General features: G+C 38.2%; 1 protein-coding gene across 1 annotated transcript in view; it reads left to right on the top strand.

Annotated features, from left to right (window-relative positions):
* LOC122808673 (CD209 antigen-like protein E) overlaps nucleotides 1–25,527 on the top strand; it is a 1,434,655-nt gene that overhangs the window by 101,983 nt on the left and 1,307,145 nt on the right. The window contains exon 2 of the mRNA XM_044079651.1: nucleotides 2,460–2,564. Within this exon, the coding sequence (XP_043935586.1) occupies nucleotides 2,460–2,564 (105 nt within the window). The remainder of the gene's footprint in view (nucleotides 1–2,459; nucleotides 2,565–25,527) is intronic.

Here is a 25,527-nt window from a genome sequence, read left to right on the forward strand (position 1 = left end):
ATATGGCTAAGAGAAAATATACAACATCCAGCTTTTTTTAAAAGGGGGACAGTTCAATAGTAAAAACATTCTTGACAGTAGGAGAGACCAAGAAGAAAAAATATGAGGAGTTAATGGACACAGTAAAGAGAATGCTGGACAAAAGGTCAGTGGAGGAATAAGGTGAATAGAGGAATAGATGTGGTCAGAATTATGGTGTTCCCACTAGTAATATAAACAGTGAGAATGTACAGATTAAATCAAAGACAGTATCACAACAGGAAATAAAGTGTGTGATAAATTTGTATGGAGACAAAGAAGAAAAAGGATATATAAGGAAAGCCTTTGTGCCAGAAAAGTGATAGGCGACTAGATAATGCATGCGTTTAAGAGGTATGCTATGAGGATGAACACAGCAAAAAGACTGAGAGGTTTGATGAAGTGCAAGGGTCAGATGGAAAGTTTGGGAGGACATCAATAAGAGGGGAGCAGAAAGTACTTTTTGGGAAGGGGAGAAGGCAATGAAAGCATGTGTAAGGAAATGCATAAAGGTGGAAGTGAAGGTACGAAGACCAAAAATGACTACATTTGGGGGTGTATTGAGTGAAAGGCTGCAGCATATATTCAGGAATGCAACAAGGGATGGGACAAAAAAAAGTTTATAACATATCAGAATGATGTTTGGGATGAGCAAAGGAAACTGGCTGAAAAATGGAGTGAAGAGGAGGGTAGATGCAGAGAGCAAAGAAAAAAACATCACAAAGGAAAAATGTGAGGTTTTAGGGGAAGAAGACGTTTCTGTGAAATTGTAACAAACACAGTAGGGATACAGCAGACATACAGGAATCTAATAGAGGAGGAGAAAGAGGATGTAATAGGTTTCAGGGAGCTTAGAGAGAGTATCAGCTAAAAGTACGATAAAGTAGAGTGATGACAATTAGAGGCACAGGAGATGGTAACATTTTTGAAAGTATCAGGCACAATGTGAGATCAGCATACAAGGCTGTTACATCAGTGCTATAACAGCCCAGAAATATTAGGAGAGAATGACCAATAGGAGACCCCTGAGTGTTTGAAGTATGCTGAACAAGAAGTATTGTGCTAGAGATAGTGCAAAATGAACTGCATGTGATGAAAGTCAATATAATAAAGAAGTGAAGGGGGTGGGTGCTCTGATTATTCCATGTAGATGAAGATTTGGACTGCAGAGGAGAGAAGAAAGCTGAGAGATGCAATTAACGGCAGGGGATGATGAAGTAGATAATGCAAAAGGATGGAAAAACTACAGATATCAATAGTGTTAGTGAAGAAAAGATAAGACGGTGAGTATGGTGCAGCATGGTAAGTGAAGGTAATAGAAACTGTAAAAAAATTAAAGCAGAAATGGGATATGGTTTGGGGAGGAGAGGGGAGGCGGCAGAAGAAAGTAGGATGGGCAAAGCAGGAGAAAAAAGGTGGAGTTAAGGCTCTAATATGAGGGTAAAGTAGGTCTGTGGTTAATAAAACAGAATAGGGATTATTTTGATTTTCTTAAATTATATTGATGAAAATAGTAGATTGTTATAAGATAGATGGATCAAGTGAATACACTTAAAAGTGAAGTGGCAGATTTCAATCAAACTGAACTAGATAGTTGTTGCTCAAATTATCTACCAGGTCTGTATCACATGTAAATCATTTGTTAACTGCTTAAAAATTGTCTTGTCATAATAAGGTCTGGGATTATAATGAATATTCTCAGATAATTTACATTCATGCAACGCTTTGCCCTTCCTAACTGCTCCTTGAAAAACATTGTAGCTGAAGAACATAGCTTTTTTATTGATGTCTGTTCTATGCATCTTATATACTTTGCAATGATGTTTCTTTTCTGGATGCAATTTATTTATCTACTGAGAAGGAAGGTGATTTTACATTACAGATGTAACAGTAGGCACAAATCTATCCTTAATTAAGAGGAATTTATCATAAACAATGTCCAGCAGTGGGCAGTTAATGTCATTTTCTTGCCTTACTCTACTTCCAGTTTGTTTATTGCACATAACATAATTACTGTGAAAGAATTTTGGCTGGGATTCAAACAGAGTACCTCTACCTATGCTAACTGTGCAGTGTGGGTTTGTCAATTAGTCCAACAGTGAGAATTTCAAGTTCGGAGACACAGTAACAGTACACAGGGAAACACTGGCCAAGCTACTGATCCCCCTATCACCCCATATATCATGGAAGCATAGGCAACCCTACATGCATACTCACTTATATACTTACATTCAGAAAAGATCAGCCAACAGAGCATAGCAATGCCTGACATCTCCATATTTTATATCACTGACACTCACAAAGGAGAATTCTCTAATAGAAACATTAATGTGACATTTAAATTGGTGTTACACTCAATACAGTTTAACTCATACTGTACAATAAAATATAAGCCATAAATGAAAATAAACTCTGAGTTTTCATTTTATTTTTCTTTGCAGTCACAACGGAATCTAACAACACAAGCAACACAAGTAAAGTGAAACTGATTGCTTTGATGTGCATTATAACCCTGCTGGGAATTAGCATTGTCATGACAATTCTATGTAAGTATGTTCTTCCTGAGGACAGATCTGAAATTTAATACTGAATCTAAATATTTTACAAATGTATGCAGTTGTTTCAAGTAGAAGTTTTCAGTGACGGAAAGTTGCAAAGGTAATTTAATAGTTAAGGTCTGATTCTCAGTGTGATGATGTTTTGCACAGTAGTGACTACTCATTGCCATCTGAAATGCGATAGGAAAACAAAAGAGCTACATCACAAAATAATCATTGGTTGGAGTGGTTTGTTTAAAGAGATACTTTGTAACTATCACAATTACATTATACATTGTTATTCAATATAAACCCAGATGAGCTATTACGACAAAGCAAGCCTGATGGTGGCAATGCATTATCAGTTTCTAAGGCTTACTGTCACAGAAAGCTGTTAATCTTAACCATTTAAGCTGAGAGTGGATTGGGTTAATTGCTGTACATAAATATATTTACTTTTGATGCAAACTGCTCAGATTTATACTTTACTTCCACAGTGTTGCTATAAAAAGAGAAATGGTCAGTACATAAATCAGTAATAACAAAATAGCAATTTTTGTTGAAAATTTTGGATAGTTTCAATAAACAAAGCAGTGAGAAGAAAAAAAAGGTGGGAGGTTGGTGTAATGGTTAAGGTGCTTACCTTATAGACACAAGGTGCAGGGTTTGATTTTTACATGGGGTAATTGGCTAGGCTTAAAATGGCCTACAATGGCAGTTAGCCTAGTACTAATCTATGAACCTATAATATGTAAAATACAAAGACTGTAGAGTGACACAGATGCCAATCACAAACTGTAATGCCTTCTAGTTTGTTATAAGGAATTCTAAAGTGAGAAAGCATTTTTGAAATAAATAAAAAAAATGACTGGAAAAATAAGAAAGATCATTCTCCAGAAATGAACATGAGAATTTAGACTTTTCTAGAAGCAGTGTGGACTGATTTAAATTAGCTGAGCAATGCAGATATGCTTAGCAAATATGAATAAATCATATAAGGATATATCCATCTTTGTGCTAACCATTTCACTAAGAGCAAATAATTTAAGTCTTAGAGACTAAACAGGAAAATATGTCATTACTATAATGGACTCCAAGAACTAGTCAACTTGGAAATCCTTACATTAGTTAAATGATGTAACAACAGCTTTGGTAGTGACAAATGAGGCATGTGTTAAAGACAATTGGGTAACCTCAGTAACAGTGACTCAGCACAGCTACAATCTAATTCAGATGTTAGGAGAAAAACCAATGTGGTTTGTATGAATGAGACAGGTCATTCATCGCATTCAACTAATAATACAAGTCATTTGATGTAGTCAGCACCAGGAGCCACCGGAGGGAGCCAGGTTCCATCCAATGAAGTGAGTGGTGTGCATACGTAACCTTTTCCAATCTCCCTACAAACAGAAAATCAAAGGGGGAGGTCCAAAAGTAGGAATCATCTGAAATGCAAGTCGGAGGGAGGACATCCAGGTATGAACCACACAATCAAAAGGATGTGGCAAAATCGGACTTTATTGTGTGGAATATATCTAGTAAATGATTTACAAGTGATGAAATACAGGTTCTGAACAGAGGACTAACTTTTATACCATCACAAAAGGCAGACATTATGTTGTTTTTCTTTCAGTTTTCCTGGTTAGGTGTTGCCACAGCAGAACTCTGGTCTGCCAATAATTGCAGTAGATTTTTATGGTGCCAAGGTGCCAGCTCAATGCAGGCACACCCATTTACACATGTCTTTCAAATGCTACTCGACCACGGGGAGGACATGCAGACTCCACACACAAGGCACTCCAGATGAGAATTGAACAGGAGAACCTCTTGCTGTGAGGCGACAACGCTACCACTGCAACACCACAGCTTCACATTATGGGCATGATATTAGACCTGAAAACGTTCTTGAGGTCAGTGATTTTAAAAAGTATGTTTGGAAATGATGCAAATAATGCAACATGTTTTGATGTGTTTTCTAAACCAAGTTCATTTGTGCCCAATAATAATGTTATTTTAACAGTGTTTGAGAAAGCTTGCACAGAAGGTATGTATGAAACATTTTATAATGATAACACTTTTCAGAAAAGCTGTTTTTACAATATGACTGTTGAAGAGAATAGGGCATTGAAAGTGTTACAGACTGATATTTCTATTTGTATTCGACCTGCTGATAAAGGCGGTCGAATTGTAGTGATGTACCACATCTTTTATTTTAATAAGATGTTTGAATTTTTGAATGATGAACACGTTTATAGTAAGATCAATGGATATGATGTAGAAATACTGGTATATAATGTAAATTATGCACTAGTAGAGTGCTTTACTTTAGGTTTAACAGATTCAAAGTTGCTGCAATATTTTAATGTGCATAATACAGTATTGCCTAGTATCGACACTTACCAAAAGTTCATAAGAATGCATATGAGCTCCCCATGAGACCCATAGTCTCTGGAGGCAGGTAGAGTATGGAACCTTTGTCAGTTTTTTTAGAGAAAAAGTTTAGACCATATTTGAATTCGTATGCAATTGTTGTGAAAGACACAAAAGATCTTGTTAATGGTTTGTATGCATATAGTAAGAGGTAGTTTACAATCAGGGACCATTTTAGTGACAATGGATGTACAGTCTTTATTTATGAAGATACCGAATATGCAGGGCATTGAAATGCTTAGAAGTTTTTTGCAATTGGATGATAAGACAGTGGACCTGTATACTTTTTTTGATGGAGGTTATACTGGAGCACAATATATTCATGTTTGATAAGCAGGTGTACTGGCAGAAGGATGGGGTAGCTATGGGCACTTCTTGTGCCGATAGCAACGCCAACCTTGTTATGGCAGTTTGGGAAAAGGATCATATTTTAGAAGGTCCATATCAGGCACAGGTAAAATTATATCGCAGATTTGTAGATGACCTTTTCTTTTTATGGGAAGGCAATGATGAACAGCTTCAACAGTCTTTTTAATAGTTAAATACATCTACAAGTTTTCTGAAATTCACTCTGAGCTATGCAAGGGATATTATCAATTTGTTTGGATGTATTAATAACAGTGGATGAAAATCAAGTGATTAACACAAGTATTTATAGAAAAGAATGTTATAAAAATACACTGTTACATAAAACTAGTATGCATCCCCAGTACGTGTTCGACAATGTGATTAAGGGTCAAAGCATGAGGGCGTCAAGGCTGAATAGTAGCTATTCAGCTTTTGATGCAGAACTGAAAAGTTTAGATACTAGGCTAGTGAACAGAGGATATAATTAGGTCAGAGTTTCTAATATAATGGATACGGTCAAGGTTCTGAGGAACTCTTCAGCACAGCCATATTTTTCTCAACAGAGTACGCGTAATGATGGTAATACATGGAAAAAAGCACTTAATCAGTTGAGAGTTCCTATTAGATATACAAGTAATGTGAAGCCAGTTTTGGATGTGTATAGGAAGTACTGGTCTATTTTAATGATGAACCCAATGGTAAAAGAGATTGTAGGTTCTGTCCCCAGTTTTCAGTTTAGGAATACGAGGAACATGAATAAGCTATTGTGTTATCCAGATATAGATAGGAATACTCAGTATAGTAAGTTTTGTACTAATCCATGCAGGAAGTGCAATCAATGTGTATATATTAATATACAAGGCTGTTTTGTACATCCTGACATAAAGAAAAAGTTTGTGTTTAAGGTCTATGGTGACTGCAATTCTGAACACATAGTTTACATGGCTGTTTGTCAGCTATGTAATAGGTTCATAGGTTCATACTAGGCTATCTGCCCGAGGGCATTTACAAGCCTAGCCCATTGTTTTGTGGCTTACGCCACCCCTTTAACTAAACCCATTATTTTGCTGTGCCTCTGTCGAGCAATGACACTGAGGTAATCCCTGGGGTATATCTGCGATCTCCCATCCATTGGTCAAGATTTCTCTTGAACAAGGCCAGTGAGGTGCTCTGCCTCACATGTACCGGGATTTTGTTCCACAGCATAGGGAGTCTTTGGGTGATGACTCTATCCCTCCAGCGCGTCCTATTAATAGGGTTTAAGTCTCCGCCCTTGTGGCTCTGATGGATCTGGATTTTTGAGGTGAAGCATATTCATCAAATCTGGGTTTGACATGGCCTTGTATGTTAGGCAAAGGTCACCTCTGAGCACTGAGTAGAGCTGGAGTTCTTTCAGTCGGGCAGCATAGGACAGATTTTGAGACCCTTTATCCTTTTGGTGAGGAACTTTGTGGCCTCTCCAGCTGCTGCAAGTGTCGGGTCAGATACATTCCGAATGGGGCATTGTACTCAATCATTGGTCTGATGAGTGATGAGTAAAGGGAGACTATGACCTCCCTTGATTTAGATGAGAAACCCTTCATGATAAGGTGGGCAATGTAGAAGGTCTTCCTAACTACTTTAGCTACATGGGTGTCGAATGACAGACTACTATCAACCTGGGTCCCCAGGTCCCTGATAACTTCTTCTGCGCTCAGTGGATTGCCACCTATTTGGTAGCTAGGGTAACCTTGTTTTCGAAGGTCCGAAGGGTATGACTATGCATTTTTGGCATTTAACTTTAGGCCGTGGCTCTGGCACCAGTTATCCGTTTCTGTGAGACCCTTCTGAAGGATATCTGTGTCAGATGTGTTTTCTACTATGGCCCAGTTTGCAGTCATCTGCAAACTTGGTCAGCCATAACCCTCCTGTGTTTGCTTGTACTTCGGAGAAGTAGATGCCAAACAAGAGTGGGCCCAGGACTGAGCCCTGTGGGACACCACTTGTGACAGGCTTTGAGTCTGACATGGCGCCAGCAACTCTGACCCTGTGGGTTCTGTCACTCAGCCAGTTTGCAACCCATCTTGTGATATATGGGTTGACATTTAAGCTGATGAGTTTTTCAATGATACCTGAGTGGGGTATTGTATCGAAGGCCTTAGCCAGATCGAGGTAGGCTGTATGGACTGCCTTTCCCTCATCAATGGCTTTGGTGACTGTTTCGAAAAAGTCAACCAAATTTAAAAGGCATGATCTGCCTTTGACAAAGCCAAACTGGGTTGGATCCAAAGTCTGCAAATTCCTATGTCTTTATTTATGAGGTCCATTATGATCCTCTCCATGGCTTTGCAGATAAGGCTTGTCAAACTAATGGGCGGTAATTTCCAGGGTCGGTGGAGGCACCGCCTTTGTGAAGTGGTACCACAGTTGCAGTGCGCCACTCCTGAGCACGTATCCAGAGGTAAGACTTTGATTAAACAGCTGTCCTAGCTGTGGGTTTAATTCCTCATTGAGTTCATGGAGCACACAGCCGGGGACACCATCAGGTCCCATGGATGCTGTGTTTTTTGCTTTGGAGAGAGCAGTTTTCACTTGGACGCTGGAGATGTTTGGGGGGCTGCAATCGTTTGGTATAGATATCCCTCCTTTTGGGGGGGGAGAAGTTTGCACTGAACCTGTCAGCCAGTATGTTGGCAATGTCTGTAGGATCAGTAATCTTCACATCATTTTGAACTAGCTCTGAGCATATCTGGGAGTTTCCTCCCAGGTTTCTAACATAGCTAAAGAAAGCCTTATGATTGTCTTTTGAGTCTTTAGCTATTTTTCTCTCGAAATTTGCTTTGGAGGATTTTATGAGAGCTCTTAGTTTTTTACTTATAGTGATCAAGGGTGTCTTACCTTTTAAGGATTTTGCATTCTACATTGGAAAAACAGACAGAATGTTCAGATTTAAAATCAGAGAACATATGATATAAATAGCAATGTATTGACCAATGCATTAGCTAAACATGTTTCTTTGATGGGACCATTACACAGCTTTAGTTTTCTTATCATTGGTAAAAATATTCAGAGTGCGAGATTTGGTGATGTAAGGGGCAGAACCGAAGCAATGGACACCAAATGGATCATCAGACTTAGGGCTAACATGGGAAAGGGTCTAAATGAGGTTGTACCTATTCAACCAATATTAAAAACAAGGAGACTTAGGAAGTAGTTAGTAGTTTTAAATATAGAACCTAACAGATGTATGTATTTAGGCAATTTCACAATGTTTTAATTTTATGCTATGTCTTTTTAATTGTGAGTTAGATATTAATTGATCATGTGAATATTTTAACGAGTATAAATATGAAGTTTGTATTGGATTTAAATGTCTGAGTAAGCAGTAGTGATTATTGCGAAAGCGCTCACGTTTTAATAAATAATTATTGATTGCCTGCCGTTTGTGTTGCCTCATCTACTTTGTTTTGTGTTACATCTGATGTTCGTGTTGCTTGAGGCATTCATCTGGTTCTGCTGGTTATTTTTGCATAAGGATATATTCATCTTTGTGCTAACCATTTCACTAAGAGCAAATAATTCAAGTCTTAGAGACTAAACAGGAAAATATGTCATTACTATAATGGACTCCAAGATCTAGTCATCATGGAAATCCTTACATTAGGTAAATGATGTAACAAGGGCTTCACCCTTAAAGAATGTGATTTAATTGCCTTTTCATCCTCCAAGGGTCAGACAAATGAACATGCGTGAAATGGGTACTGACTAGCTGAATCAGATGCATATGTATAATTTATTTATCTGCATTATGGTGATTTCCTTAATTATTGAAAAGAACGTTTCGTCAAAAGGTTTTGAAGGTTCATTAAATATGAAATAACTAATATAATAAGGAGTAGCTAACATATGGTGTTATGTAAGCAATAAAATGAGAGAATCCAAAGTTACCATCTCAAAGGAAATATTCAAAATGATATCTGACCTTAATTTTTTTGTGCCCTAAACATGTTGGATAATAACAGTGTTTTGATGTATGAAAACTTCAGTCAGCATAACAACTCAATCTTGAAAGATTTCTGTAATTTTCAAAACCAAGTTATAGGAGATATTGATAGTTTGCAAAGTATATCTGGTACAGGAAACCATAAAAAGCAACATTAATCAGAAAAAATGCATTGCCATGATAATAGTGACTTCACAGCAATAAAACTTAATTTATATTTTATATTTTATTTGCAATACAGAAATTTCACATTTCTCTTCATTTCTGTTCATTTCAAATTATTATATCTTAGTAACTTTGCTTGCTAGAGCCAAAATATGAGTGCAGAAACTGTACAAGCATTTATAAGTTCAATGCTTTGCTTGTAGTTAATCTCATCACTTTGTTTCAGATTTTTACAGAAGTATGGACACATTTGCAAATATTTTAACAGTACTGCAGCTCTCAGCATTACCTGGCTCATAATGATTGGGTGACAAATATTTGCTTTGTCCATCTTCATAGTGAGTGTCAGGTAAAACTATACATCTTTACTAGATTTTCATTATATACCTGCACAATATCCAAATACTGACAAATATAAATGTACACAGACTGCAGATGGGAAAATCCTGAGCATATCTAAACAATCTTGTCTTGGTTTGTAATTTACTGTGTAGCTGACTGGTAAGAGAAGTTTTATTTGAATTTATATTGCATTTGTTATCACTGTTTTAACTGTCTGTAGGCAGGAAGGGACTGCTTATTAACAAGCTTTACTTTCTTTCATATTTTGTTGTTTTACCTTTAATTTCACTGCTGGTTATTTCGAAAGGGATAGGTTTTAGACAGGAAAGCTCTAGCCACCCCAAGGGGCGTAGACAGCTATAAATTTACACAGACTGCAGACGGAAAAATCCTGAGCATATCTAAACAATCCTGTCTTGGTTTGTGATTTATTGTGGAGTTGACTGGTAAGAGAAGTTTTATTTATCTTTACTGTTAAAAAGAGGTGCGACTGCGAGCTATAAGTGAGCAGAAGCTACTGCACATACAAGAATTTCAACTTCTGGCTGGCTGGTAGAACTTGTATGGTCAGAACAACTCTATTGTATTTTATCATTTAGTTGTATATTGCTGGTATAATTTTTGTCACTGAAGTTGATTTAAGTTCTCTTTGAATTCTGTGGTTACTGATTTTGATTATTCTTTTCTTTTGCAATATTTTATTTATTTAAACCGGGCGGCACAGTGGTGCAGTGGTGTCCTCACACAGCACTCACAGCAAGAGGAGTTTTTCTTGGCTTGATTCTGGCTGTGTGCCTGTGTGCATGTTCTCCTGTGTTGTCCTGTGTGGTTTCCTTCTCTACTCTGGTTTTCTCCCACATCCAAAACACATGCATCTGCATTTTTCTCGGGCCTCCGCTGAAAACAGGCTCTATGGAACCTAGTCGGACATTCCCGGTCAACAAATGTTAAATAAATAAAATAAATAAATAAATAATTATTTAAAGCTGAATATGGATTCCTTAAATGAGTATGCAATTAACGATTTAATGCACAAGTATCTTGTGCAGTGTAATAATGCTATGTATATTTAAAGGTAATAACACTGATGATCTATGTTCCTCATGTCAAAAGTTGGATGATTTGCTTACCATTGTTAGAAGCAAATCTCGACTTAATGATGATGATTGCACGTGTGCAACTGGCATGGCTTGGAGAACTGTTGTATCATATATTAATGACCGGACTGATGAACTAAATGTTAGGCACAGAACAAATAGATCAGGTTTAGGAAATGATGCATCTATTTTCTGCAAAGAACATTCAACTCCTATGAAACATGAGGAGGCCCCTGAGAACTATGGAATTCTGGATGCAAGTACTTATCAATCTGAGGATGTGGTTTGTTTAGGCTTCTAGGCCCCAAAGCCTGTCTGTGTTGGAGGGAAGCCTTATAGCTTAATTTTGTTTCTTAGAACTAGCAAGTTTTTTTGTTTCAGCACTCAAGTCATTTTCTTTGAGCTCAGCACTTGTTCAGAACTTAGTGTAAGCACTAAATAAGCTGCAAATTACTACAGCACTTTCCTCACTGTCTAGAGGAAAACAGTTTCTAGTACTTAACAAATAAGCACCTATCCAGGCATGTCTAAGGGTCAGCTCCCAGTGTTTTCTCCTGTCTACCTTATTAATCTGGGCATCTTGGAGCAATGCAGTAATTGCCTCATGTACACAGACAACCCTCTCCTCCTACCACCCAGCACTACAACCTGCGAGAGATGCACTTATATAGACAAACTAGAAGCAAAGCTCTCTTCACCCAAGACTGGACTAGACAATCAAGAGGAGAAGGTAAACACTTACACCACAGCACACTCAGCACATAGTCCCTCAAAACCTACACCACCAAAACACACACATAGAAACACAAAACACACATCTACGTTCGCAGAGGCTCTCAGTAAAAACCTGCCCAAGCAACAGGGACCTCCAAAGTGCAAACACAAGCAATCTCCACCCCCCAACACAACCCAAATGACACATAGCCCAAAAACTCAGTGTGCCACTCAACCACAGCCCATAAGGCATAACAACATACCCAAAACTCTAGTCATAGGTGACTCTATAGTCAGGCACACTGATGTTCCACTCACCAGGCTAAACAAGAAGAATGTTACTGTCAGCTGCCTGTCGGGTGCCAGGATCCACCACAAAATGCATGCACTCAGGTCACTCCACAACAAGTACAAATATGACTCTGTCATTGTCCATGTTGGTGTGAATGACCTGAGACATACCTCCTTGGACTACATGAAAAGGGACATGGAGGAGCTGTCCGATCTTGTAGCCCAGGCAGGTATGACCCTAGCCCTGAGTAGCATCCTGCCATCACCCAGAATGATACCACAGTACAAGGACTAAATGATTGACTTCAACAATTGGCTAAGCTTCTGGTGTCATTCTAAGGGGATCCAGTATCTGTCTGCCTGGGATGACATGATCGACAAACCACGATGCTTTGCCAGAGATGGCCTGCACCTGTTGCCCCTGGGATTCTGTATACTGGTTAAGGCTCTAGTCACCCCTATAGTGCCTTTTTTAGGCAAGGTTCAAATGACAAATTCACCACCCTAACAGGTACAGGCAAGAAGAATCTGAGGGTATTGCTACTCAATGCTAGAAGTCTGAATCTCAAAATGCACTCACTCAAGGCACTCCTTAAAATGGAGAACATCAACATGTGCAGTGACAGAGACCTGGTTCAAGGCTCAAGAGAGTACCCCTGCATTACCAGGCTATAATTCATACCACACCTTGCGGCCACCTAACCTGGACCAAAACACTAAATGCAGAGGTGTGTCCATATTCATTAAGGATATCCACACCTCCAGGCTAGTTGTTCAGCATAATGCATCCGAGATTATCCAAGTGCAACTAACTCTGGGCAAGACCGCAATACAAATTGTAGCTTGCTACAGATCCCCCACCATGCCCCAGGATTCCCACTCCTCATTTCTTAATACACTGGAAAATATTAGGGTACAACCTAACACCCTAATAATGGGTGATTTCAACTACCCTACCATTAAATGGGAAAACTACTCATGTACCAACTCTTGTGCTCAATGTTTTCTGGAATTCATAAATTCCAATGCCATGGATCAACTTATCCACACCCCCACCAGGGGCAGCAATATCCTAGACCTGGTTATTACCAACATGGGCAACCGGTGCTCCACACCAGAGGTCAGTTCCTCGTTGGTCAGATTCAACCACAAGCTAATCACCCTAGACATCCACATCCCTCCCCTACCCCCCATTAGGGAAACCACAGTAAAACATTTCTCCAAAGCCAACTTCACACTTCTTAAGATAGAAGTGGAAAACTTCACGACACCCATGCTGATGGACAATAGAGGTATGACTGCTGAATCCTACACAAATGCACTTTATAAGCATTTACATGAGTGCATGGATCGTGCAATCCCTAACAGAACCAAGATGCTATCCTCCAAAAAAAGGATGCCAATCTGGTGGTCCCTTGCCATAAACAAACTGTACAACAGAAGAAAGAAACTGTTGCAAAAAAGAGTAAAATCCCATGATTGGAGAAACTCCCTGGTCAGCCTCAGTAAGAAGCTGAGATACCTCAGAAAATCCTCCAAAGCTAGGTATGAAAACAAAATCGCCACTGACTCTAAAGACAATCACAAGGCATTCTACAGCTATGTCAAGAATCTCAATGGCAACACTCAGATCTGCTCTGAGTTACAGCACAATGGCACTAAATATACCGAACCAACTGATATTGCCAACATCCTGGCAGATAGGTTCAGTGCTAACTTTACCCCCCTGTCATCCCCTAAAGGGCCCATCTCTATACCAGAAGAATTTAAAGTTCCTGTAATCATGGCTGCACAGGTAAGAAACACACTATCCAAAGCCAAGAACACAGCATCCATGGGACCTGACAACATCCCAGGCTGTGTTCTATATGAACTACAGAATGAACTGGCACCCCACCTAAGTACCATGTTCAATCATAGCCTCACCTCAGGCTATGTGCCCATTGAATGGCGCACAGTGACAGTTATCCCACTCCACAAAGGGGGAGCCACCACAGACCCTGGAAACTACCGCCCCATTAGCCTAACAAGTCTGGTCTGCAAGGCTATGGAACGTATCATCGTGGAACTTATAAACAGTGACATTGGTAATCTCCAAACTCAGGACCCACCCAGTTTGGGTTTGTAAAGGGCAGATCATGTCTCCTAAACCTGATAGACTTCTTTGAAGCAGTCATCAAAGCAGTAGATGAAGGTAAGGTGGTTCACACAGCCTATCTAGATCTCACCAAGGCTTTCAACACCATCCCCCACTCTGGAATTATAGATAAACTCACTAAATTAGGTATAAATCCCTATGTCACAAGATGGGTTGCCAAATGGCTCATTGACAGAACCCACACTGTGAAAGTAGCAGACTCCAAATCCAACTTCAGACCAGTGACAAGTGGAGTACCACAGGGTTCAGTCCTGGGTCCTCTCCTGTTTGGTGTCTACTTCTCTGATGTACAGGCCAACACAGAAGGTCTTTGGTTAACGAAGTTCACAGATGACTGCAAACTAGGAGCCATAATCAAAACTCCAAAAGATCTGGACATCCTACAAAAGGGCCTCGCTGAGACAGATGCCTGGTGTCAAAGCCATGGCCTCAAGCTCAATGCCAAAAAGTGCATTGTCATCCCTTTTGGTAAAAACTCAGTACCCATGAACTATCACATAGGCGGTAGTCTACTTAACACTGAAAGTGTGATAAGAGACCTTGGGACACAGGTGGACAGTAATCTCTCTTTTGATAATCACATCACCACAGTAGTCAGGAAATCCTTCTACATGGCACACCTCATCACAAAAGGTTTCTCATCCAGGAAAAAAGAGGTCATTGCTCCCCTCTACTCGTCACTCATTAGACCCATTATAGAGTACAATGCCCCTTTTGGTATGTACCTCACAAGACATCTACAACAACTGGAAAGGCCATAGAAATACCTCACAAAGAGGATTACCGGCCTCAAACAGGATACCCTATGCAGACCATCTCAAAAAACTACAGCTTTACTCCGTTGCATATCGCCTACTCAGAGGCGATCTCTGCCAAACACACAAAGCTATGTCAAACCCAGAGCTTTTAGACATGCTCCACTTAAAGAAATCCCTAAGAGCTACACGGTCTTGGGACCTAAACCTTGTCACCACAATAAACAGAACATGCTGGAGGGATAGATTCCTGTCCCAGAGACTTCCCATACTCTGGAACAAACTACCTATCTATGTCAAACAAAGCTCCTCATTAGCACTCTTCAAGAAAAATCTTGATGATTGGATGGGAGATAGGAAATTCACCCCGGGGATCACTTCTGTGGCTCTGCTCGACAGTGGCACAGGAAAATAATTTTCTTGGGTGGCGAAAGCCAGGGTACCTTTGGCTAGGCTTATATAGGCCCTAGGGACAATAGCCTAGTACCTACATATAAACCTATGAACCTATGAAACAAAAAAAGAAAGAAAGGAAGAAGTTCTCAACAAATAACAAGAAAAAAAGAAACTGATGACTGTAAAAGAAAGAGAATACGTAGTAAAAAGGATTCTGCTTTGTGATGTAACACACTGGTGACAGGGAATGAAGATATCTGTCTATCAGAAAACCCTCAGTCTACAGAAAAAAGCATCACCTTTCCAATGGAAAAGGTAGAAACAAGAGGCAAGGGGCAGGTGAAAAGGAAGAAATCAAAACTGAACGTGGAAGGATTGAAGAACATTGCTGTAAGAAAAAAGAAGAGAAAGACAGATGTTGACTACATGGCTCAAGCTGTGGATTTACAATGCCAGCTGGATGAGAATTTAATACGCAATGAAAACAGTGGAATTAATAAGACTAATAGTGATGAAGATCTATCCTTCATAACAATTGATAGAGCAGAAATGACTGTATTAAAAGCTGGAGATTCTTCCGAGAGGACCAGCAAAGACATTCTTGTAACTGGAGATAAAGATATTAGAGAAACTGATGCTTATATTTGCAGAGATGATAATGAACATCGAATAGTGTTATGTTTGCCAGGAGCAAAAACAGAAGATGTGAAACAAGCCTTGGAACATCTTAATGTAAGGAATTGTGGAACTGTTTTTATTCATGTTGGTACAAATGATGTCAGAAAGATTCTCTGACTGTTAGTCGGGAACTGACAGCCCTCTTAGATAGTATAGCTTGTACTGGTGTTAGGACACATTTTTCACAAATCACCTATAGAAAGGATAGTCAGGTCACTGTGAATGAAAAGATTTTTTGGATAAACACCTGCATGGAAAAAAATGTCCTGTTTTAAAAAATGGAAATGTGTAGAGCATCAAAGCTTTCTTTTGGGCACACGTGTTCAGACATGATGGTGTGCATTTGTCTAGATCAGGGAAGAGAATTTTTGCAGCAGATATTTTGCAGTATTTGACAAACACTAGACAGGATTTTTGTCAGGTCAAAAATTTAACAATTCACAGATAGCTACATCTGCTACATCTCTGATGTTTGTTAATGCTAGGAACATAAATAACAAAGTTTTTTTTATTGGAAAAGTTGCTACGTTCCCTACAAGATTGATGTTGTTATTGTTTGTGAAACATGGTTAAAGTCCAGTGACTGCAAACCAATTCTGTCAGGGTATAAATGTTTTTACTGTAACAGACATTCTAACAAAAAATCAGGTGGAGGTGTTATGATAGGGATTAAAGATAGCTATGAGACCTGTGATTATTACATGTTCAATGACAACACCAATACTATAGACTGTGTAACTGTGACAATAAAGACAACCCTGGAGCATATAACAATTGCAGGAGTGTATAGACCACCAAAGTCATGTGCAGATGGCCTAGACGAATTCATACATTTCTTACATGAAACGATAATATTGATTCAACAATATTGGTAAAGAAATTATTTACAGAGTATATTCAGGATCAACACTTGCTTCAGATGGTAAAAAAAAAACTACCAGGGGATGGAATATGCTAGATATTGTTTATGTTCCCAAAGAAATTACTTTAACTTCAAGTCAAGTTTTACCACCATTGATGCATAGTGATTATGGGGTCATTAAAGTTAATTTGTTGCTAGTTAATTCTGCCATACTGAAATCTAAGCCAATGCACAGAAGGTTAATTACAGACTATAGGGAAGCAAAACATTTACTATGTAAAACTAACTGGAGTGAAGTGTTCAGTGGAAAAACTGCAGATGGAATGTGGACAGTTTTGAAAGAGAAACTGAGTGCAAAAAGTAAAAACAATGTTTAACATCAGGATCTAGGCATGCAACATCAGGGGGTATATTTCTATAAGAACAAGATATCTGACTAAGTTGAGAGACAAAAAAATATAAGAAATGGAAGAGAGGTCGAACTACAACTTTGAAAACTGAAATAAACAAACTGGACAAACAGATTAAGCATAGTGTTAGACAACATCAAGAAAATTTTGAAGAAAATGTATATAAAGATATTGAGCATAATAGGAAACCATTTTATAGACACATAGGATGTCAAAGAAGTAAAGATACACAAATTGATAAACTGTGTGCAGATTCTAAAATTTATTCTCAGACACAACAGATCATAGATATACAAAATGTTATGCAAAACAGTTTGGCTCCATAAAAGGTGTGATAAATTGGCCTAGTGACATCCAGGTAACCCCAGATACTGGAATCAAATTAGATTATATTGAAAAAGAACTGTGCAAACTGGATCCAAACAAAGCACAGGGAGGAGACGGAATTAGTAACAATGATGTGAGAACACTTCGGCAAGAGCTTATACTACCATTACATCTATTATTCACTAGGTAATATAAATATGGGGAGATTGCTCAAGATTGGAGACATGCACTTATTAAACCTGTCTTTAAGGGAAGGGGGAGTAGGACAAACCCAGAATCATACAGACCCTTAAGTCTACTTTTGTGTTGTGGAAAAATAATGGAGAAGGTAATATTGGATAAGTTATTGTCAGACCTGGATAGGTTAGGACTTGAAACTATATATCAGCATGCATATGTTGAAAATAGATCTATTACCACCTGTAGCATGATGTTCTACAACAATATAATAACAGCTATGAATGAAAAATTGTGCTGTGATGTAATCTATATAGATTTAATTTCAGCATTTGACAGGGTCATACACAAAACACTGATCAATAAATTAGTACAACTAGGTACTGATGTACTCTTGAGAAGATGGATAGCTGCACGGCTTACAAATAGGACATAGCAAGTATCATACAGCAACTGGACAGGTGAAATCCTTTTTTACAGTTAGGGTGTCCCACAGGGCTCTGTCCTAGGCCCTTACTTGATTAGATTGTATCTTTTAGACCGTACTTTTTCATCTGAGGTCTTCTACAGTCTATATGCTGATGACCTGAAAATGGGTAAACTGATTACAAGTGTTACGGATAAGGTATGTCTGCAAAATAGCTTGACTAAATTGACCATTTGGGCACATATGTTGATAAATACATCAAAAACTAAGCATATGAGATTTGGGAGACATAAACTGAAAGGTAAATATTTAATAAAGCACACAGTAAACTAATACTACATAATACTACATATTATACAATGCCTCCCCTAAAACGTGCACGCTGATTGGCCAGCCCAACCAGCGTGCCGTGCTAAATCCCTCAATATACTAATGGAAAAGGTCCGTCACCCGGACTTTTTTTAGTATAGAATCGCTATGTTAAAAGAGTTTAACATAGCGACACAGTTTAAAAAGCAACGGAGATCTCCGTTGCTTTTTAAAGTCTCGCTATGTTAAACTCCTTTAACATAGCGACGAGATCTTGCGATCTCCGTTGCTTTAAAGCTGTCTCGCTATATTAAATGGGTTTAACATAGCTTTAAAATAAGCAACGGAGATATCTGTTGCTTATTTTAAACTGTCTCGCTATGTTAAACCCATAATATAGCTGAAACAGTAAAAAGCAACGGAGATCTTGCGTTCTCCGTTGCTTTTATACAACTCTGATGTACTGCACAGGTGCCAGTACATCAGAACTGCCGCAGAATACCAGACAGCTGCGGAAGGGCAGTAAACAGGCATTATACAATGCCATTATTTAAGAAAGTAATTATTTCTTCTTAAATAATGTCATTAATATAATAACCCACTTCTGGGTGTGGGTAATGCTGGATTTACACGGTTGGCTTTGTTTGGTCCCGAGGGTGAAACCAGCCAACCGTGGATATCAGCATTACCTTATTGCTATAATAGTAATGGATAAACTAATATTATTTATGTGCAATATGTCACTGTTATTTACATAACTCTCCACATAGCTCACTTTACACATCTCTATCTGCACTATGAAAACTGTAATTTTTACATGTATGCCTCTTTCTTTATAGTACCGGTTGCTATATATCCTTATATTTCTACTACGTCTATTCCTGTTGTATTGTTTTTGTTTCTGCTGTAAAAACTTTCAAAATGTTATCTATTTTTTTAATTGTATTTATTTTTAGTATCTTATTTTGATTTCTATTTTCAATATTTTTAAATTATTATTAATCTTCCCTCTGTAAACTATAATTCTTATGGTACGATCCTGAGTATAGAAATTTCGTGGAGTGACACACATTTTTCCCTCTCTGTTGATCTCTATGACAATAAACTTTACTTTGACTTTGAGTGATTGAAACTGTAGACTCATTTAAGGACCTGGGTATATGGGTAGATTCAGCTATGAGTTTTTCTAATCATATCAACCAATTGGTTAATGATAGTTATAGAACTATAGGCTGTATAAAAGATTTATAAAGTCTAGGAAATCAAACATAATGAAGTCATTGTTTGTCAGTTACATTAGACCCAAACTTGAGTATGGTTAACAATATAGAAACCCTATAGGAAAACAAGCATTAGTAAATTGGAAAGAGTACAGCAGAAATATACCAAGGGCATCCATGGATGTGAAAATCTAAGTTATTATGAAAGACTAAAATATCTGAACTTGTACAGTGTCTCTTACAGGTATCTAAGAGAAGATCTTATTCAGGTATATAAGGCATTTAGGAACAACTACCTCTGGGAATGTTTGGGGTTATCAAAAAGTACTAGAGAATCATCAGATAACCTATGTAGACGATTCTATAGGAATGAAAAATGTACTAATTGGTTCTCAGACAGAGTAGCTGATGCATGGAACAGACTACTAAATTACATTAAAGCAAGTACTAGTTTAGATATTTTTAAGAACAGCCTGGACACTTATTATGGGAACAAGTGTTTTGGTATATTGGCAAGCTAGAAGGGCATTAATGCCCGTGCTCGAAATATTTGTATGCATGTATTTATGTATGTAATATTTCTATCTACTGTCATAATCAATTAATTTAGCAAGGTCAGCTGGACATGCATACAAAACAGCTACAATGTAGTGATTATGGGCAGCTAAAGACAAAATCATGTTCTGGCCTTCATACGGACTCAAAGAAATGCTTTCACCATGAAAAACTGTCAGGCAGTAAAGTGAGCACATTTATAAAGGCAAGCAGAAGGTTAATTTGTTTAAATGGAGGATACATGGGTCTTGCTCTCAACCTCTTACACAAGAAATCTGGAAAAATCCTAATATAAAGGGGGAACAAGAGCCCAAGATAGGTAATGATTTTAAATATTACTCTTAAAACTTAGAAAGTTGTTAGAAAAACAGGATTTGTGTTGGCATATATTTTCTGAAGAATAAGAAGTCTGAAACTCAAATGTAAGTCATTATTTAGTGACTTTGGTCCTCAGCGATTTGTTAAAAAACACAGATTTTATAAGGAACATACCAAAAATATGAAGCAAAAGTCTGAGCATTCTGCAAAAATCTAGACACTTGAGAGTTATGTACATGGTACATATATATCTTTCACTCAAAGGGAAAACAGAAACCACTATGAGAAATATGCATATGGGCAATGGCTTCTATTATAAATGCATAACCCTAGTAGTCAGAGGATTCAGTGTTATTATTGAACTAATGGCTTGCATCACTTTATGAAGCAAATGCAGTAGACTTGTTTGAAAGTTTTCTTTGTAATGCTCTACATATCAAAGACAATTTTGCAAGACTAATTTTAATTTTGTTGGTGCCAAAATGCTGTAACAAATACAATGAAGCATTTATTTTTAGAAATATGCAGTGCAGATAGTAAATTATTTTGGATATTGTTGAAACAGGACATGCAAATAATACGTGTGCAGATATCATTAGGTCAAAAAACAACAATTCCTCTGGCTTCACCTGCTAGTTGGCCTGAATTTTATAACTCAGAGATTAGAAAAAAATGAGTGACTACAGTTGGCATTTTATAGCAGCTAGCTTGTGTTGTTTATCCTGCAGTGGTGTAGTCAGACAAACTAGGTAAATGACTAACACCAAAACAATGATGATCTTCTATCTTCCTGATAATGGAGACCTTGTCTGGCTGTATCTTTTATCATTTCTTGCTGTTAATACAACAACACTTGATAATATGCATGTGCAGATTAATGTGTATGGGTGTGAGTCTCTATGTGTCTGTGTATATAGGTGGGTATATATATATATATATATATATATATATATATGTGTGTGTGTGTGTGTGTGTGTGTGTGTGTGTGTGTGTATTTGGATCTACTTCTGCAGACCGAATATACCCTTAACTGAATTTTAGTTTGCAGAGACAACAACAACAAAATTTCACTAAACAAAAATTGCACATGGAGACAGTTGGCCAACATGAGGAAAGTTTCCTTTTTCCCCACTGCAGTATGATCCCGGAGTTGGTATATTTAGTTAGAGGGGTGTGGGGAGTGTGTGATGTACCCCCCACCTGTGTGGGTTTGACATACTGTGGTGTGTTTTTTGGATCAAACCTTGGGAGAAACATCTTTTCCACTCTGATTACCTTCATGCACGGTATGGGTATGTTGCGTGTTGAATAAAATTACTGTTATTAGTTTTACATTCCACATCTCTTGTGTATACAATACATATTTTTATGTTGTACTTTTACTGCTTCATTACACAACTCACTTTACACCTTAATGTGCACTCTCTGAATGACATCTGTTACTGACCTCCTCCCAGACCCAGTGTTTGTGTTGCATTCGTTTCCATTGTTCATTCCTTGTTGATGTTGTGCACATAATCAGTAAAGAACTGTGCATGCACGCTCACTTCAGCTACTGTAGTGTGCCATATACACTCCCTTGTTTACCTGCTGCATCAAGGTGTGGATGCAGGGTGATGTACCATGATGTGGTGGTAACCCTGATCTGCAGCTTTGTGGATGGGGGCTGGCTCCTTGTCATGCTACCTGGTTTGGCAGTATGCACATCTAATTATCAGTGTTGCCCATCATATAGCAACTATAAACAGTGTTGGTTCAGCCTCAGTGCAGCTGCATTGTTAATTAATAAGCTAGGGTAGACATCCTTTTTCTTCTTCTTTCGGCTTTTTCCCAGTTAGGGGTCGCCACAGCGGAACTCCGGTCTACTAATGATTGGCAGTAGATTTTTACGTGCTGGCTTGCCAGACCTAATGCACAACCTTCAATGAAGGAACGCCCATTCACGCATGTCACTACACAGAAGACGCTCTAACTGAGAATCGAATGGGCAACGTCTAACTGTGAGGCAACAACGCTACCGCAGCACCACCACCACCACTGGTACCCTAGGGTAGACATCCTACTTCCCTAGGGTAGACATCCTACTTCCCTTTTACTGCTTAAGACATGGAATCATAAAAATAAACCACACAAAAACTGAATAAATCTGCATAGATACAGGCAAAAGATGCCCTAACATGATACTCTGCAAGAATAGATGACAGGCATTTCTAAAATAAAATGCATTTTTGTTTAAAACTTTCCAGGTAAGTATTAATTTAAAAAAATAAATGCTGCAGTGTATAAGGTTGATTACTGCAGATAGTACTGTAGTACCTCTGAACCAGTACTGTGTGGTATTGTAGTGTGCAATGATATTTCATGTAAGATGCACATGTACCAATTGGACTACTTTTGAAGCCCAGAAATAGATTGCAGACATTGTGAGGTGTGATGTGCATGGGGAGAAGGGGGTCCATGAAAATAGCTAGAAACCTAGGCAATATGACTGGAGATTATCAGATCATTAGGAAAACTACCAAGGGATTTATGTTCTTTAGGAAAAATAAAGAACATGTGTGGATCTGGAACTTAAATCATTAATGACCACCTCAGGAACTCAGAAATAATTTATTGAATAACTTGCTAACCAATATTGTCAGTCTCCTTATTAAAATAAAAAAAAATAAATTATAGAGGAACTTAGAATAGCATACCATATCCTCTAATTGAGAAACATTCCCGATTTTGTAAATATCTTTGTCTCAAATTACCCCTAAACCCCCTTTGTCAGATTAGGTAATGACAATCTTATGGTTAGACTGACGTGTATATAAAACATGATGGCTAGAATTCAACAAAATCCTCTTCACTCACACTAACTGCCTAGCACAGGATGGCTTAGCAGTCTTAACAGTGAGAAAATGGAATTCAGAGATAGATATGGTTTATACAAGGTAAATAAGTCTATAAGTGCCTAGCCAATAAATAGAGGTGAGAATTAAACCCTGTGCCTTATGTCTGTGGTGTAATCACCTTAACCATTATGCCATCCCCACTACTTTATAATAGGGTTATAAATAAAAAAATAGTCCAGCATTCTGCAGAACAATTACAAGCCTAACAGATAAATGGAGTTCAGAATCAAACCCTGTGTACTGTATCTGTGAGGTGAAGATCTTAACCATTATGCTACAAGGCGAAAGAACTCATAATCTTGTCAATGATCAGACCTGTCCCCTCTAGTTTTCTGCCAGGAGTCCATGCATTGCATTAGCAAACATAATCAATCACATGCACAGACACACACACACACACACACACACACACACACACACACACACACACACACACACACACACACACACACACACACTCACACACACACACACACACAGTCACCAATGGTCAAGACCACCTCATAGTCAATCGCACTTATGGAAAAATTCTGACATATGCACAAATTAACACACATACAGTCATCCAGACTCCTGATTCCCAAACTAACCCCTTGTGTAACTAACCACACATGTATTCGCACATACACACACACACACACACACACACACACACACACACACACACACACACACATGAACTCATGCAGCTTCTTTCATGCCTCTGCAAACACTCATACACACATGCACATTGTAACAAACATTGCACCCCCCATATCTTCACTGAATTTACCTGCACAGCAAGATCTCCCACTGCAGTGAATGGGTGCCTGTATGATTTTACAGTGATCACTTTCTTCTTCTAGAGAAAATTTTTACTTTGCAGAGTGATTCTCTGAATACCTGGCTAGGCAACTTGGGATTTGGGGACATTCCTGGAGGAGAACACATGGCTAATTAGCATTAGCCTTGCCCCAAGACTGCTACACAAACATGTGACTTTACCTACATAATCCCTAGTCCTACTAAGGGACCCAATGAGGGGATAACCGCTGTTGCCTAATGGGTCTCTGAATTTAAAAAGTTTTCATGTGGAAACCTTCCAAGCTAAGGCTTTTTATAACCTGAAACCTTTCTGAATTGCAGGGTGTGTTCAGCCTGAGTGAAATTATGTCTATACTTTCTTAATAGAGTAGAAGAGGGTTGAAATAAATCATGAATAGCAAACATCAACAAGACTGTCTTTAGTGGACTGTATGGTAGCTGCAAATAAAATAATCTTTAAACTTGAAACTACTTGATTATGGTTCAAATGAATCTTAATTTTTTGTGTGTTTTAAACTGCAATTTTAACTGAGCACTGATTTAAGGGTATGATGCTTTACATTTGCTTTTATAAATATTGCTGATAAAATGCAGTCCTTTATTAAAAAATATATATATATATTTAATTTTTTTTTTTTTGAGAAAATAATGACCAAGGAAGTAATGTTGACATTATAAGCTGCTTCACATTCATCGGTTGTCAGGGCCAAATCAAGTCCAAGGTAACTAAGGCAGATGCCTAGGCCCCACTGCTGACTGGGGGTGGAGGCAGCCATACAACATAATTTAATAAAAAAAAGTCTGACAAGGTTCTTCAAAAAATGATTTTTCAGCTGCTGGACCAATTTTCCTGCTGGGCTCTTTAAAAGATGATTTCTTGCTCAGCATGAAGTCTTTTTCATTGGATCTGCCCCCTAGATGGTAGGATAGCGAGTGAATGACATACTTCCAGGAATGGTATTTTTATAATTCTCCTACCATTTATTGGGGATGGTGGGCTATTTCTATTATTTTGCAAGCGCACTTTTTTATCTACAGTTCAGGTGCTATGATTTTTTTGTGAAACCCCTTTTCCAGTTGTAATGGAAAAATGTCTGTGTAAGAAATACCCCAGTTAAGGAACACTGTCTAGTTAAGTAACTTGCTCAAAGTCACTTCCTGGAAATTTGGCCTTGGCACCTCAGTGGTCCCCTGGACAGTATGCCTATTAAGTAGAGAAATTATGGTGTGAAAGAAAGAAAGTCATTACACTAAACAGCATCATCATACCTCTCAACTTCTAAGTGTAAAAAAAAAACTAGACAAAGTTA

This window comes from Protopterus annectens, chromosome 8.part0 (assembly GCF_019279795.1).
Source record: "Protopterus annectens isolate FY-2018-M chromosome 8.part0, PAN1.0, whole genome shotgun sequence".
Classification (NCBI taxonomy): Eukaryota; Metazoa; Chordata; order Ceratodontiformes; family Protopteridae; genus Protopterus; species Protopterus annectens.